The 14,054-nt window shown below is 38.5% G+C and overlaps 1 protein-coding gene across 1 annotated transcript in view; it reads right to left on the bottom strand.

Annotated features, from left to right (window-relative positions):
* Positions 1 to 595: 595 nt before the first annotated feature.
* Positions 596 to 14,054, bottom strand: part of LOC104057697 (macrophage mannose receptor 1) — a 30,695-nt gene continuing 17,236 nt past the window's right edge. Inside the window, exons 21-30 of the mRNA XM_054059297.1 lie at positions 13,495 to 13,609; positions 12,160 to 12,308; positions 10,537 to 10,639; positions 9,250 to 9,482; positions 7,492 to 7,657; positions 6,607 to 6,759; positions 6,235 to 6,351; positions 4,701 to 4,868; positions 2,768 to 2,809; positions 596 to 2,351 (exon numbers count right to left, since the gene is read on the bottom strand). Coding sequence (XP_053915272.1) covers positions 2,110 to 2,351; positions 2,768 to 2,809; positions 4,701 to 4,868; positions 6,235 to 6,351; positions 6,607 to 6,759; positions 7,492 to 7,657; positions 9,250 to 9,482; positions 10,537 to 10,639; positions 12,160 to 12,308; positions 13,495 to 13,609 — 1,488 coding nt within the window. The 3' untranslated portion in view covers positions 596 to 2,109. The remainder of the gene's footprint in view (positions 2,352 to 2,767; positions 2,810 to 4,700; positions 4,869 to 6,234; positions 6,352 to 6,606; positions 6,760 to 7,491; positions 7,658 to 9,249; positions 9,483 to 10,536; positions 10,640 to 12,159; positions 12,309 to 13,494; positions 13,610 to 14,054) is intronic.

Raw genomic sequence — 14,054 nt, 5'->3', positions numbered from 1 at the left:
TCAGAGGGTCACACTCTTCATTATCAGACAGCAGTCAATGCTATCTTGGATGTGCACTTGTGTGCACTAGTAGCCTTCTACTATCCCAGCAAACTCTTGGTTCAGTTCTCACAGATCCAATAGGACTACTAGCCTATAAAGCTTATCCGTCCTTGGAAACTTTCAAGAACTAACTTCTCATTAGGCACCTTTCCTATCTATGGACTATTGTATTCTGGTAACCATTTCTCCCTTCAAACCTAGAGATCTGCAGACAATTCAGACAAACTCAGACAGAGGTGTCCTTCATGGAGAGTGTTACAATGATGGATTCATCTTTTTCATCTGCTCAGTGCTGACAGAATTTCACCTGAAATACCTTGTACAGTAGCACATTGTACTGTCAGAAGGACCTACTAGATCCTATTGAGCAGGATCTAGAAGGGAAGAGCAAGAAGGATTAGAGGTGTAGAAGATGTAACCAGTGCTACTATCAGAAAATAAGGAGAGAAGATGTGACAAGACCCATCAAATATAAGAATCTGTCTCAGAAACTGCTAGAGAAGTACAGCACATAAGTAGTCTTAAATTACACCACTTTCATTAGAAATTTATTAGGGTAACCTTTCAAATGTCAGGGATAAAGAAGCAATGAGACACGCTGTTTCACAGGATAGTAAAGAAAAATTGCTACCGGCATTTGAGGATGTGCTTGATTAGAAAAAGTGGATGCTTATTTGTGCATAGAAACTTAAGTATTTCATCCCTCTTTCCTTTTGTGTCTACTTTTATGATAAATTATTCTCTTTAAGAAGACACACATACTTTTACTTAGAACCAGTCTTTTAATGGCCCATTTAGTGAACCAAACTTATTTACATGTATTTCATACACACATAAAATATTTTAAGTACAATTAAAATCTGTTCAAAAGATTAAAGTATTTTAAAAAAACACAAATTAAATAATGACCTTCACTGGACTAAGAGCTTTGAGTAATTTTGTTGTTTACATTTGACATAAAACACACTGGAAAAGTAAAAAAAATTGAATTTTTATGTGTACCTTCTGTATATTTTAAGGGTTTCTGAACTCAGAGAATACAATAGTAGAGCAGTATGACATGTAATGCTATCACCTTGATCATAATGGAAGTCAAGAACGATACTCAAATGATTAAAACAGACTTGGACAGGGGAATTTGGTTAGAAATTAGAAAATTCTAATTATAAGTTTCATTAAGCTTTGAAAAAAATGGCCTAAAATTTATGAAATCTTCACTCGTATTGGGGATTTCAAGAATAAATTTTACATGATTTTTTTCAGGTCTGAATTTAGTATCCTGCCTATTTACCCCTTTTGCAGAATCCTTTGAGATCCCTATTCTATTATTTAAATGATAAAATATTTCTATTCTCAATATATTCAAACTTCTTACTATCGTTGATCTTTCAATGTTTACGTTACGGAACTGTAGTAGAAGAAAAACAATTTACACTTTCCTTTCTATCAGTCATATTCAGAGGATGAATATGTGTTAATTCAGATACTAGGGGGAACACGAAGGGTTGCTATGGGTACCTCAGTAGCAAAAGGAAGATGTGGACCCACAGCACTGGAGAAGTCTATCTGGCTGAGGCAAGGAGCTGGTCCTGCTTCAAGCAGTGACCAGTGCCAGGTGAGCTTGGAGGTCCATCCAACCTGCTCAATCCTTCCAGTCTGCAATGGAGTTTAGAGGTGGCATTTCTCGTGATACCTGCAAATCTGGATGTGCTTTTTGGATTGTGCTAAGGAGCATATTCTTACAGCTGCCTGTGGTGAGCATGGTTCTTCTTGCACCTAAAAGTGTTGTTGGAACGATGCAGAAACTGAAATTGCCTGAGTGTTTACTTGTACAGAGTAGCTCCAGGTCTATGTGCATGCTCAACTGTTCTCCCATTTACTACTTTTTGTGAGCAGATGCCTGGATCTGCCTTGCAAAATGGCTTGTTCCTGCTAATACAGAAAGCAAGATGTGTCCTGTGCATAATTAACTATAATTCCAATAGAAGAAAATCACTTTGCCTTAAGAATTCTTCTATTCCAGCACTGTAATTCCTTTCAAAATCAGGACCAAGATTACCCTGCTTATTAATATGTTGCTTCCTCATTTTGTTCAATATTGGTCACAAGACAATTTGCTTCATGAGTTCCAGGGTCAGCATCACCACAGTATATGGCACTGTCATAACTTGCTGTAATTCTTTGCCGATCACGTCTTTTTTTATAGAAGTAATAGAATCCAAGGCCAGTGCCTGCTAGCAGAAGTAAAATCAGTATAACAATCCCACCTAAACTATTTTTGGATGAAGAAGCAGCTGCATTTTTTGATGCTGTGAAAGACAAAAAGAAAACAAAACAATCAACACAAATGGCCAGAGACTGCTATTGTATACAATGAATATTGGGTGAAGTATTAAAGTACTAAGAAAACATAACAGCAGTTAAAATTGATGCACGTTCTGGATGGACAATGCAAAATTGGGCTCAATCTATTCTATATTCCTCTCAAAAGCGACACTAAATTATACCACAATATTATTTCATCATTCAAACAGAAAAAAATTCAATGACATCCAGTTTGAGAAAAGAGTTCTTATTTTAAACAGACTTTTAAAAAAAAATCATCAGTGACCCTTAAATAGATATATAAATGAAGACTTTCTGCAGGCAACTTTACTTGTATATAATAAATGCCTATAAAATTATTGACATTTCTGTTTAATGTGCTTGTAAGAAACCAACCTACCTTTATTGACAGATGAATCATGGGTTGGCTCAGCTTCAATAACTTTAAAATTAAAAATATATATATATTACACACAGTTTGCAAGCAGCAATTCAGAGATTAAATAAACACTGAGTACATAATTTCTACTTTACATGCCTATCAAATTTTAAATAATTATGGAATCGTAGAATGGTTTGGGTCTGAAAGGACCTTAAAGATCATCCAGTTCCAACCCTGTGTTGTCAGCACGGACACCTTCCACTAGGTCAGGTTGCTCAAAGCCTCATCCACTCTGGCCTTGGACACCTCCAGGGATGGGGCATCCACAACTTCCCTGGGCAACCTGTTCCAATGTACCCACACAATAGTGAATTTCTTCCTAATATCTAATCTAAATCTATCTTTGTTCAGTTTAAAACTGTTACTCCTCATCCTATCACCACAGTCCCTGACGAAAAACCTCTCCCCAGCTTTCCTGCAGGTCCCCTTTAAATACTGAAAGGTTCCCCAGAGCCTTCTCTCCTCTAGGCTAAACAAGTCCAACTCTCTCATCCTGTCCTCATACGGAAGATGCTCCAGCCCTGTGATCATCTTTGTGGCCCTCCTCTGGACTCCCTCAAGCAGGTGTGTGTCTATCATGTCAGAAGCCCCAGAGATAAACACAACACACAGAGATGAAAAATGCATGAAAACATTTTTTTCTGAGAATTCAGGCTGAATCTATCAAATATTCTTGTTAAAAATATTTGTTAAAAAAGAAATAAAAAAACAAACATAAAGCCAAACCATAAATTATTGTAACAGTACCGATCACTTTAGACACATTTTTTTGGTAGGGGAGACAGATGTTTGAAGTTTTTACACTTCACAATCTAAACCTTCACACTGAAAACGTCAATTTTTATCACTTGACAAAGTGAAAACCTCATTTGTACCCCAAAGCATTTAATGTGTATTTTTAGGCAATTTCCTTTTCTTCCTTCCATTGTTTGGGGAGAGTGATTCAGTTAATTGCTTGCAGGACTGTCTCGCTGGGCCCTACAAAGCTCATGGATCACTCCATGCCAACCTGCCAACAAGTGGAGATCCACAAGCAGGAGGCAATTAGTTCCCCATTGCTGTTATATTTATGCAGTGGATCTGTTTGCCAATGGTGAGTCTTGCTTCTTTGAAACTGTCACCCAACTGACGCATGCAAACACAGCCGAATGTGTGTGCCTGTGGTGACTCACGCTATCTGCATGCGTGCAGATTTACATCCTTTATGCAACACTGCGCTGCACGTGACTCTCCGCAGCCTGTGACACATTCATATTTTGCATGGGTCAACATCCAAAAACCACAGGGCCACAAGTAACCATTAAAAATGAAATGTATGGTGCTGCTTGGCTTTCTTGTCATGTCTCCCTTTGCCTATGTCAGTAGATAAATTAATTGAGCCCCACTGCCCACCTCATTTGATGCTTTCTATCTGGCTGTCCAGCAGATCCCAGCACACTTCACTGGTGCTGACCCCATCAGCAGCACCTAACTTCCTTCTGCAGGAGATCAGTGACTTTGCACTCTTGCCCCTCTGCTATCAGAAGAATGCCTGCCTTTCTTCTCAGCGCTATTTTAGTCATCTATTCATCAGCCACTTCTCCTTGCACTTGAACCATAATGACTTTGAATTTTCCCTGTCCTTTCACCAGGTGATATGTTCTCCCCCACGACAGAGTACGGCAAACACCACAAAAATCAATGCTTTTAAACTGATAGGAGGAAACAATGGCTTAGGTTCTCCTCCAACATTATTTCTCATTGTCCTTAGTAGAAGTTATTCTTGGATTTGAAGCAGGTCCACATGCTTCAACATCAATGCATAAAGCGTAGCCAGTGTGTAAGCAGTTTTGCTTGATGTATGTTAACTATTACTTCTAAAATAACCAGTGCACAGAAATGCAGGACTTACTTTTGGGGACTTTACAAATAAAATTGTGGTTAAAAGAACAGTAAAAGCTCCTCCAGGTTCCTTTTGAGACATCCATGTCAACACAGTGTTCATCAAATATCGCTGTAGGCTCTCCATCCTCCCAGTTGACAAATTCTACTGCACTTCTGTCTGCCCATATCCATTCCCCTAAAATTAAAAGTATTAACTAGTGAGTGAAAGAAACTGAGAATTGTTTCTAGTTTACTGGGCACAACATTGGCTATGGAATTTATTAGTTGATTAAATTGGCATCACAGAGGGGTCATTTCTCACTCTTTTAACAGCCAGAGATATTCAGATGTGAGCAGACCAAATAAAAAATGCTTACGAAGTTAACACCACTAACCTTCAGGACAGTGGTGTAAGGAAAACATACTAAGGCTGGCTGAGGACTTGTAGCTGCAGCCTGTTCACAAGACTCAGCCGTGCCAGGGAGCATTAAGAAGAACAGAGCACCTGTGGAGCTACACTCTGCAGCTCAAGGATCTAGATCACTCAGATTTTCTCCATGGTTTTCTCCAACATCAGTGAGCAGTTACATTATTAGAACTAGATAAATCAATTATCTTTGCAGACTAAATCAGTTGTCTTTAAAAATAACTCCCTGCTCAACTCCTGCTGAGGCACATCAAGCAGGAGTAATTGCCATCTCTTCTCCCTCAGGTGTGCTTTTATGGCATCATATCCTGTTATTACCTGCAACTTTCTCAATATTACCTCCTCTGTCGCCGCCTCTGCAGCTGTACTTTCCTCTTGCCTCTGCTTGAACTGCATGTAGCAATGTGGCAGAGTAGTGTGCCAGATTAGGAAACAATCACTGCTTCTGTACTGTTAGTTTTCAGCTAGAACAGATGAATCTGGCCCACCATGCAACAAGGTGCCTTCCTTTGCCAGTGTTGAGAAACCTGGGTAGCCATGGCCAAGGCCACTCACGGCAACCCAGTCTAGACTTACTCTGGAGCTGTACCTTCAAAGTCTGCTGTGAAAAACAGGCTTTATAATTACAATGATACAGAAAGCAGGATTAAATTTGCATTTAAAAAAAAATGAAAAAAACTTGAAATTTAGATGAAAGAATATTGCTAGGCAGCTCATATGAGCTGCTATCCACTGTATTGTTTAGAAATAAATGTCAGTTTAAGGCTACCTCAGCTTTTAATTACAGGACAGTCTTTTTCCTAGAGAGTAACCCAGGCTGTATGTCAAGGACTTTGAGTACAAAAAAGTGGCAGGAAACATTTTAATCAATTGCTGCGGTGCTAAGGTAGAACCTTTTACAGGTTGAAATATACTCTAATTACAGTAAAGATACAAAAAGCTTAGACTTCTTGATGGTTTATGTTTTAAGTAATTTAACACAAAAGCTATTGAACATTTAACAGTTGATTTCCCTTTGATTCTTTATTTAAAGTTTGTATATTATTATTAATATTTCGTGGTTTAGTATTATTTAGTATTCTCTCTGTTTATATAGTATTTATTTTCATCTCAGTATGCATTGTGGAATATTTACCATCAATATTTTTGAACAATCCTATCCAAATCTTTTTGAAGTCATGTACAAGTGGAGACAAGTGAAATAAGAGGAAGTTCATTTCAGCTGAATCTTCTATGGAAACCAAAGAAGCACCTGAAAACATTAATAAACATTACATGTAATTTCAGCAAGATTTTCCATTCCAAATTAATTATCTCAGTAAACAAACATGACATTTCACGATCAGCTTTTTCATATAGTAGAAAAGCTTGATAATAAATTTAAGTTAGCTGTAGCTTATGATCTGTATACATACATATACATCTGTATATTATCTTTTGGTTCTGAATTGTTAAAAACAAATGCACAAACAATATGAAAAAATATCCTAAAAAAAAAGACATTTACCCATTTGAATACACATCATGGAAGCATCAGGCCAGCTTTCCTCAGAACTGGTGTGAACATAGTAGCAGTGACCACGGAAGGGAATCCAAGTTCTACCACGCTTCGGTTCAGGACACCTCCCAGGAAGCTGTGGTGGTTCACTAGGGATTAACTCTATTATGGAGATGGATAGGTTATGATAAGCTCTTAAAAGCCAAGGGAAACATACTCCTGCACCGCACATCAGCCCTACCAATTTGACTGTGATTCCAGCAAAAGGAATACCCCACAGACTTAACTAATGATAAAAGACTGAACGAACGATGGTAAACTAGTAATGAAATATACTGGAGATAGTGCTCCAATCAGCTAAAGAAGGCTTACATCAGTTTTATTGCAGTTGTCTTCAGCAAGGCAATTTTTACTTAAAACTTTTGAAACAGAATGAGGAATGAGTCAGTATACTCAGTAAAAGCTTCCCAGGATCTTATACCCTAAGAAATATAAATCAATCAATTCAGCTGCTACACCAACAGAAGTTTCTTATCTCCCAATATTATAAAACATACTTATAAATGTAAAATTGCATCATTATTGTTAGGCCAGTGTTGATCAGTTCTGTGGTTCCTTACAAATAAGGATGCAGAAAAGATCTATAATTTGTGGCATGACATGTTGCCATTGTCTTCAAGATGTACATGTGTTCATTGACAAGTGAAATGAAATGTCTGGAAATCACTCAAGATAGACTGGATCTGGGAGTTCTTTGTTAACAAAAGCAACAGCTTATCATATGGCATATATCATCTATCGCAATCTTCACATACATGGAAAAGCTGAACTCAAATAAAACAATTAATTTAAATTCTAGCCTCCCTAATGACATTTCTCCCATTCACAACTTACCATTGGATTGTTTACAGAGAGATGAATACGTTTTGTTACAAGATGCTGTTTTCCAGAACCCATCCAAATCTACATAGACACAGGCTTTGTTCTTATTTGGTTCTCCACTGGCCCAGTTATAATACCTGCTCCTCCTTCTATCTGACCATAAGTAATGGCCACGACTCTAAAAACAAATTACAATAAATATTATGTCACATACAATAATTTAAATAAAAGAACATTAAGACTGCATGTGCAAGTATGTAAAAGTTAGAAAACATCACAATTTTTCACACAAAATTAATTCATCCTCTATCATGAATACATAACAGTCTGGCTGAATCTTCCACTCTCCAAAGCAGTAAGGGCAGTGGTCTTAAAAATGTTCTTTTAGGATACAGCCTGAGTTACTCAATTCACACTGTCTGTCTTGTGCAGCAGATAGGCAAAGGGCCTTGCATTAAGAAATGTGAATATACAGTTGAAGATTGTATCGAAGCAGTCCGCTTATACAAATTGATCAAATAAAGATTGCAGAGAAACTATTGTTAGCATTCCTCTAACACAGGCTTCTCCATATAGTTAGAAAGCAACTAGAAAAAGCAGAAGTTCCGCTGCAGAGAGGAATACAATACTGATGATGTTTTTCACGAAGAACATACCACAGACCTCTGCCACCCGTGCTAAAAGGGCTTGTGTCAGTTTTCTATTTCTTGCAAGGACCAGCCACTAGAAACAAGCTGAGTTTGTATGTTTTCAGTGGATTTCATCACTATTTGAAGAGTAAGACCAACATTAGTAACAGCCATAGGTCCTGTCATCACACCTTGTGCAGCCTGGCCTTTTTTTAATGTGATATTTGGAAGCAGGATCCCATCCAGTTCTTTGTGCCAGTTCCTTTCCTGTTCTTTTTTCGTTTAAGTCCTTGGCCACTTTTCAGCCCAAATTCCTGTCTAATACTGGTTTTCCAGGGCCTGTGCTCACTGAAGTGTGACTCCAGTTCCTCTTATCTCAGCACCTGTGCCCTCTCAGTCCCACCAAGCTCCAGCTCTACCTCTCTTCTCTTGGTTTCCTCACAATACTGGTTCTCAAATATCCAGCTGCACCATCTTTATTTAGTGTTCTTTTTAGATGCCTCTAATAGACGCTTTCCCTGCCACACCTTTCCACTCTCCTCTGACTGAGTCTGTAATTAATTTCCCATAAGGCACTGGCTTCAGCTCCAAAATCCAGCCTAAGGCTTCCCATTGCCAGAGGTCTGTTCCCTCCTCCACACTGCACCTTGCCGTCTCCCCTACTGCCCAGCACAAGCTCTTGTGACTGTAAATCAAAACAAGGCTTAGAATAACCTCATGGAGAAAGAACTATTTTTAACTCATTTCCATGGCATGCTCCATAATGTGTGTTCAGAAACAGCAGTGCTCCCCTACATCAGTGTATGGTAGACTATGGAGTAGGAAGTGGAAACTCCATAGCCACTTTTACTGCTGAAGCCACAGTCGACTGTAGCTACATCCTTGGTGGCCTTCAAAACAAAGGCTGTGATGGTTCTCACATTATAGTCAAACATTTAGATGTGTACAGCCCCCAAAGTGGAGGGAAGTCTGGTGCCTTAGCAAGAACTTGTTGTCTGCCACACGTTCACAGATCTGACCTCACGCAGGAGCGAATGGCAGCCAGAGCAGTAGATCCCGTCAACCTCTGAGCAAGAAATATGTCTGATCTCTGCTGGTCTAGGATAACAGTATGATTGTCACAAGCATTTAAAAGACTCACTGTGTTGCTGTTAAGACCAATCCATACAGGCTCCCCATGCCTTAACATTTGTAACCACAGGTAAGATTCAGCATAAGGATCCAAAATGCTGGCGAGTTCTGCATTCTTGTCTCTGCAGTTCTTCTGTGCTTCTTCCCAGCTCATTTTCTGTGTGATGACTGCATAGTGGTCATCACCATAGTGGTTAAAGCCAGATATTGGAACTGTGGGTTTGGGCTTTGGCAGTCTGGGGTCTGTAACAAGCAAATGAACAAAAAGAAAAGTCAAACGCTTTAAAGAATCATAGAATCATAGAATAGTTTGAATTGGAAGGGACCTTAAAGATCTAGTTCCAACCCGCCTGCCATGGGCACGGACACCTCCCACTGGATCAGGCTGCCCAAGCCCCCATCCAACCTGGCCTTGAACACCTCCAGGGATGGGGCAGCCACAGCTTCCCTGGGCAACCTGTGCCAGTGCCTCACCACTCCCATAGTTAAGAAATTCTTCCTTATATTGGCTAGGCGTTTAACACTGTGAGAAGATCTAATGTACTAGACTAGTCAAGTAATTAAGAGAGACTGGAATAATAAATGAAGACCTGTTCCAACTATCACTGCAGTGATTAAAGCCTTGTTTCCAAGTTCTGTGATAAAATTTTCTAATTCTTGTCAGAATGACGTTTTAGTGTGGACAACAGTATCCTCCAGAAACATGCCTTGCAAGCTCTAGGCCTTCCCAAACCATAATGTAACTGTAGGGCATTAAAAGGAACAGTCCCCCCACTCCTGCCATTATATACTAGTATTTGGTGTATTTCTGACAAGGAAAAGGATATGGTAAGCACATCATGAGCAAGCAGAAGGACACAACTGATGATGATAAAATTGACTGAGTAAAATTGTAAAGGAAATCAAGCAGGGCAGCTTTTCAAAATAAAGAAGTTACAGTGCTTTTAAGTATAACAGTAGAACTGCAGTTTTGAAGAACTTACCTTTATAGAGACAAAGTATTGTTCTCTCTCTCTCTCTCCAAAAATGGATTGCCAAAAGTAGTATAATACATAATGATCCATAGATTTTACTATTATTTATTTATTAGTCTAGTCCTTAAAATAGGAAAGGTTAGGGGGTTTTCTCCAAAAAATAAAATGTGTGCTCATTTTGTTAAGATAGCCCATAGCAAATGTGATACTGTCAGATTAATTTCAGTTAAAATAGGATTGAACATGGGGTAATCACTTTCAGCATCAGTTTGGCATAACCACAATAAATCAGCTGTACTAGAAAGCAGTGAAAGAAAACTCACCAGAATTTTTGTAGCATATGTAGCTTTTGCTTGTTGTACACTCTTCATCTTTCCATTTACCTGCCTGTTCAACAGGGTTCTTAACCATAAGGACACAATCAGCCTACAGGGGAAATTGAATTAAAAAGAAAAGTATGTGTATAGGTAGAAAGCATTCCTACTCCTTCTGGATATACAGACTCACCTATACACACAGGCACATATAGATTAATAATATGAAGTCTGTATATATGAACTTACACAAGCAATGGTCAGGAGCAGTAATATGACGACAAGCATTTATAACCCAGCCCTAGGGAGGTTTGCACTTGGATGATGGAGGGAGTTGGAAGGCACACCACAGAGGCATGAAGAAATGTCCAGGACTGTCTATATGTATGTAGTATCTGTCCATGCACATGTATGTGTGTGCATGTGTGTGCAGGTACACATGCTTGCCCTAGGTGTGGCCCACAGGGTAATTCCACTCTATTGCTTTTTTCCTGGAGGTTAAGGGGAAACTCTCCTCAGCACTGAAGCTTGCCCAGAGAGCTGAAATCCTCTTCCTACCCAAATTCAGCACTAGGAATCAAAGTTGTCACCACAATGCAGTAATGTATCAATCAGGAAAAACCTTTTGAGGGGACACCTCCCAAACCCTTTCCACTGCGGTCTGAGCTCTTTACGTTCCTCTTTTTCCTTCCACAGCATGAGAAGCTGCTGTTGGCTTTCTGCTTGGCTTCAGCTCTCTCTGCCTCACAACAGCCTAACCTCAGGGGGTGTTAGCCCAGGTCTTGGCTGCAAGTGAAGGAAGGTGTATGTGGAACAACTTGTGTAGGGAAATGGGCATAGCCTTCTACAGAAAGCATACATGTGTGATATTGGCGAGTGTTGGAAAGCCCAAAGGCCATGTCTAGCCTGAATGGCAGCAGAGCACACAACTTTTCCCTAGTTTAGCTGGATGCAAAACAATTTTATCATGCAAAAAAAAGAGAAACTTGGTAAAGCTAGCACAGGAGTATGGAATTAGTAGTATCAAGTACAGTATTCTGCATTAGCCATTTTACAGTTATTGAATAGCCCTCAGTTTAGCCTCACAGTGAAACTCAAAATGGTACATTTTCAAAGCATGCAGAAGAGATTTTTCAAAAGGAAGATTTCACAGAAAGTGTAGAGAGCGAAGATAAAATGAAAGAGGAAGATACAGAGTCTCCTTCTTTTTAAAATTTTGTTCAACACATTTGTCTTACTAACCTCACTGCCAAGAAACATAAATACACAAGCATCTGAGAATTTTCATCAAATCTGAATAACACTCAGCACATTCCAAAATCACATGGTTACTGCTATGAATTATTTGAGTCTCCTGATCAGTCATTGTAAAGGAGGGAAGTGCTTACTTTTCTAGGTTTTGCATAATGTTTCTAAATGTCTGGATTCCTAACAAAATTTCATGACAAAACACAGAAGTTGAAAAAATATGTGAAGGTAGACCTCTCATATGATTACTCTACCTCCAGAAGCAGCACAGTCCCTAAAAATCTTCATAAAGGAAACTTTACAGAAAATACTATGTAGCTACATACATTTTGTTCATCTACCGAAGCTATAATGTTTGAGTGATAGCGAGAAAATAATTTTTACCTTACTATAATAACTTGGGGATCCTTTCACCCAATTTGTATAGTAAACTGGGCTTCCATCTGTCCATAAGTATTTATGCTCCTGATTTATGTCATTCAGCCCAATCCAAGTATCCGTTGCAGCATTTATCAACAGGGACATGAGGAAAGCTGAAGGAAAAAAAGGAAAAATGTACAAGGAAGGAAACTGAATGCACTTTTCCCCAATAGTGCAGACTCTGGATTGCCTGGAATTGGGATGATGAATTTTTGTTTTCTTTCTTTTAATAATGTGGTAACCATATGACAAAATTAAAAAGGAAAATCATCTGAAGTTAAAGTCTGAAAAAGTATTCAAGCAGTCAAAGATGGGCAAATGGTGATACATAAAATTATTTCCAGCATTTTTTAAGGAATTTATGTATACACTTTCCTGTGTTGTTGATCACCTGAGGAAAGAAGGAAAATGTTTTAATGGTATTACAGATATTAACCTGAGTATTCTATTGGCACATAGAAAATTAATCTTCAGACTGTGCATTCCATTTTCTTCTTACATAACTTGTTTGTTAACCAGACTTAATAACTTGGTTTCTGAACACATGTAACACAAATAAACCTATTTATTAGTCAAGTATAAATATTGAGATTTCAACTTTTTGGGAGGCCAGGTGTTGTTTCCCTTAGTTCCTGCCTAGACTGACTTCCCAATAAAAGACTGTCCTACAATAATCCTTGCTTTACTATAGAAAAGAAAGCATAGACAAGAAATACTGATGGAGTAAGCTAGGAGATGGTCCCTGTGCAGCCCTCAGGACCTCAGGCATTACATTTTCTGAGCAAGCACGAGGCCTCACTGAAAACCTGTAACATGCTGAGCAACAAGACCAGCAGGTTGAGGTCCCGCAGAGCAACAGCTGGGACTCCAGCACTGGAGCCTTCTACTGCCTGAAGATACATCTTCCACTGACATCCAAGACATTTGGCTCAGCAGCTGAATGCATGGTGATTTGTTTGGGATGCTATCCCTTTGTAAGCTAGTTTTACCTTTACACCTAGAAAAACCTGAAATATGGAGATTTTATTAGATGACAATCCCCTAGTACAAAATCTTAATATTTGAACAGTATGAATTCCTTTATACATGAACCCCAAAGCTATGATTTTAAAAATCAGTCAAGACACTAAATTCTATGCAAACATTTTTCCAAAGACGCAAGTTCTCATTCAATATAACTTGATATTAATATGGACCCGATTATAACATACGTTGCAGAAGTTATGACATCTGTTTTAATCTATTTAATCAGGAATTACTTGATGTCTCATCCAGTATCAAAACATTGGTACTTTATACCTTGCATTTCCTTTGTTGATACAGTAGCCAAGTTTCCTCCAAAATCAATACAATTGTTCCGTGCAGCATGCCATGTCAGTGTATAATTTTCATTAAGACCAAATACTTTGAAACACTGAAAAAGAGAAGTGTGCCAAATTGGTAACTGAAAGGTGTTTGAATTTTCAGTGAAAGCATCTCTGTAACAATTTTAAGCAAAAAGAGAGATTAGCTGATTTAAAGGTCCTTTCTAGATTGTATTTATGAAAAGAAGATCTATAAAATTAAACTAGCATAAACCCCAGTATGTTGGCATAGACTTAGAAGAAGGAATAAGACAGTCTAATGATTTCAGCAGAAATTATGTTAAAGCTTCTGAGGAAACTTGTAAGGTATTGGAAAGGGAACAAGGATAAGACATGTAACTGAGGCTAAATGTTTCAGTTTCTTTTGTTCTGTTTGTCAAAACAGGTTTGGTTCTCACAGGGTAATCACTGAAGGAGAATTATTCTGACATTACTAAGAAAACCATGAATTTACCATTTCTTATAATATGATCTATGAGGTTTAACCAAGGCATC

Source organism: Cuculus canorus, chromosome 2 (genome assembly GCF_017976375.1).
Source record: "Cuculus canorus isolate bCucCan1 chromosome 2, bCucCan1.pri, whole genome shotgun sequence".
Lineage (NCBI taxonomy): Eukaryota > Metazoa > Chordata > Aves > Cuculiformes > Cuculidae > Cuculus > Cuculus canorus.
Note: the sequence above shows the minus strand (reverse complement) of the source record. Positions and strands in the feature narration are given on the sequence as shown.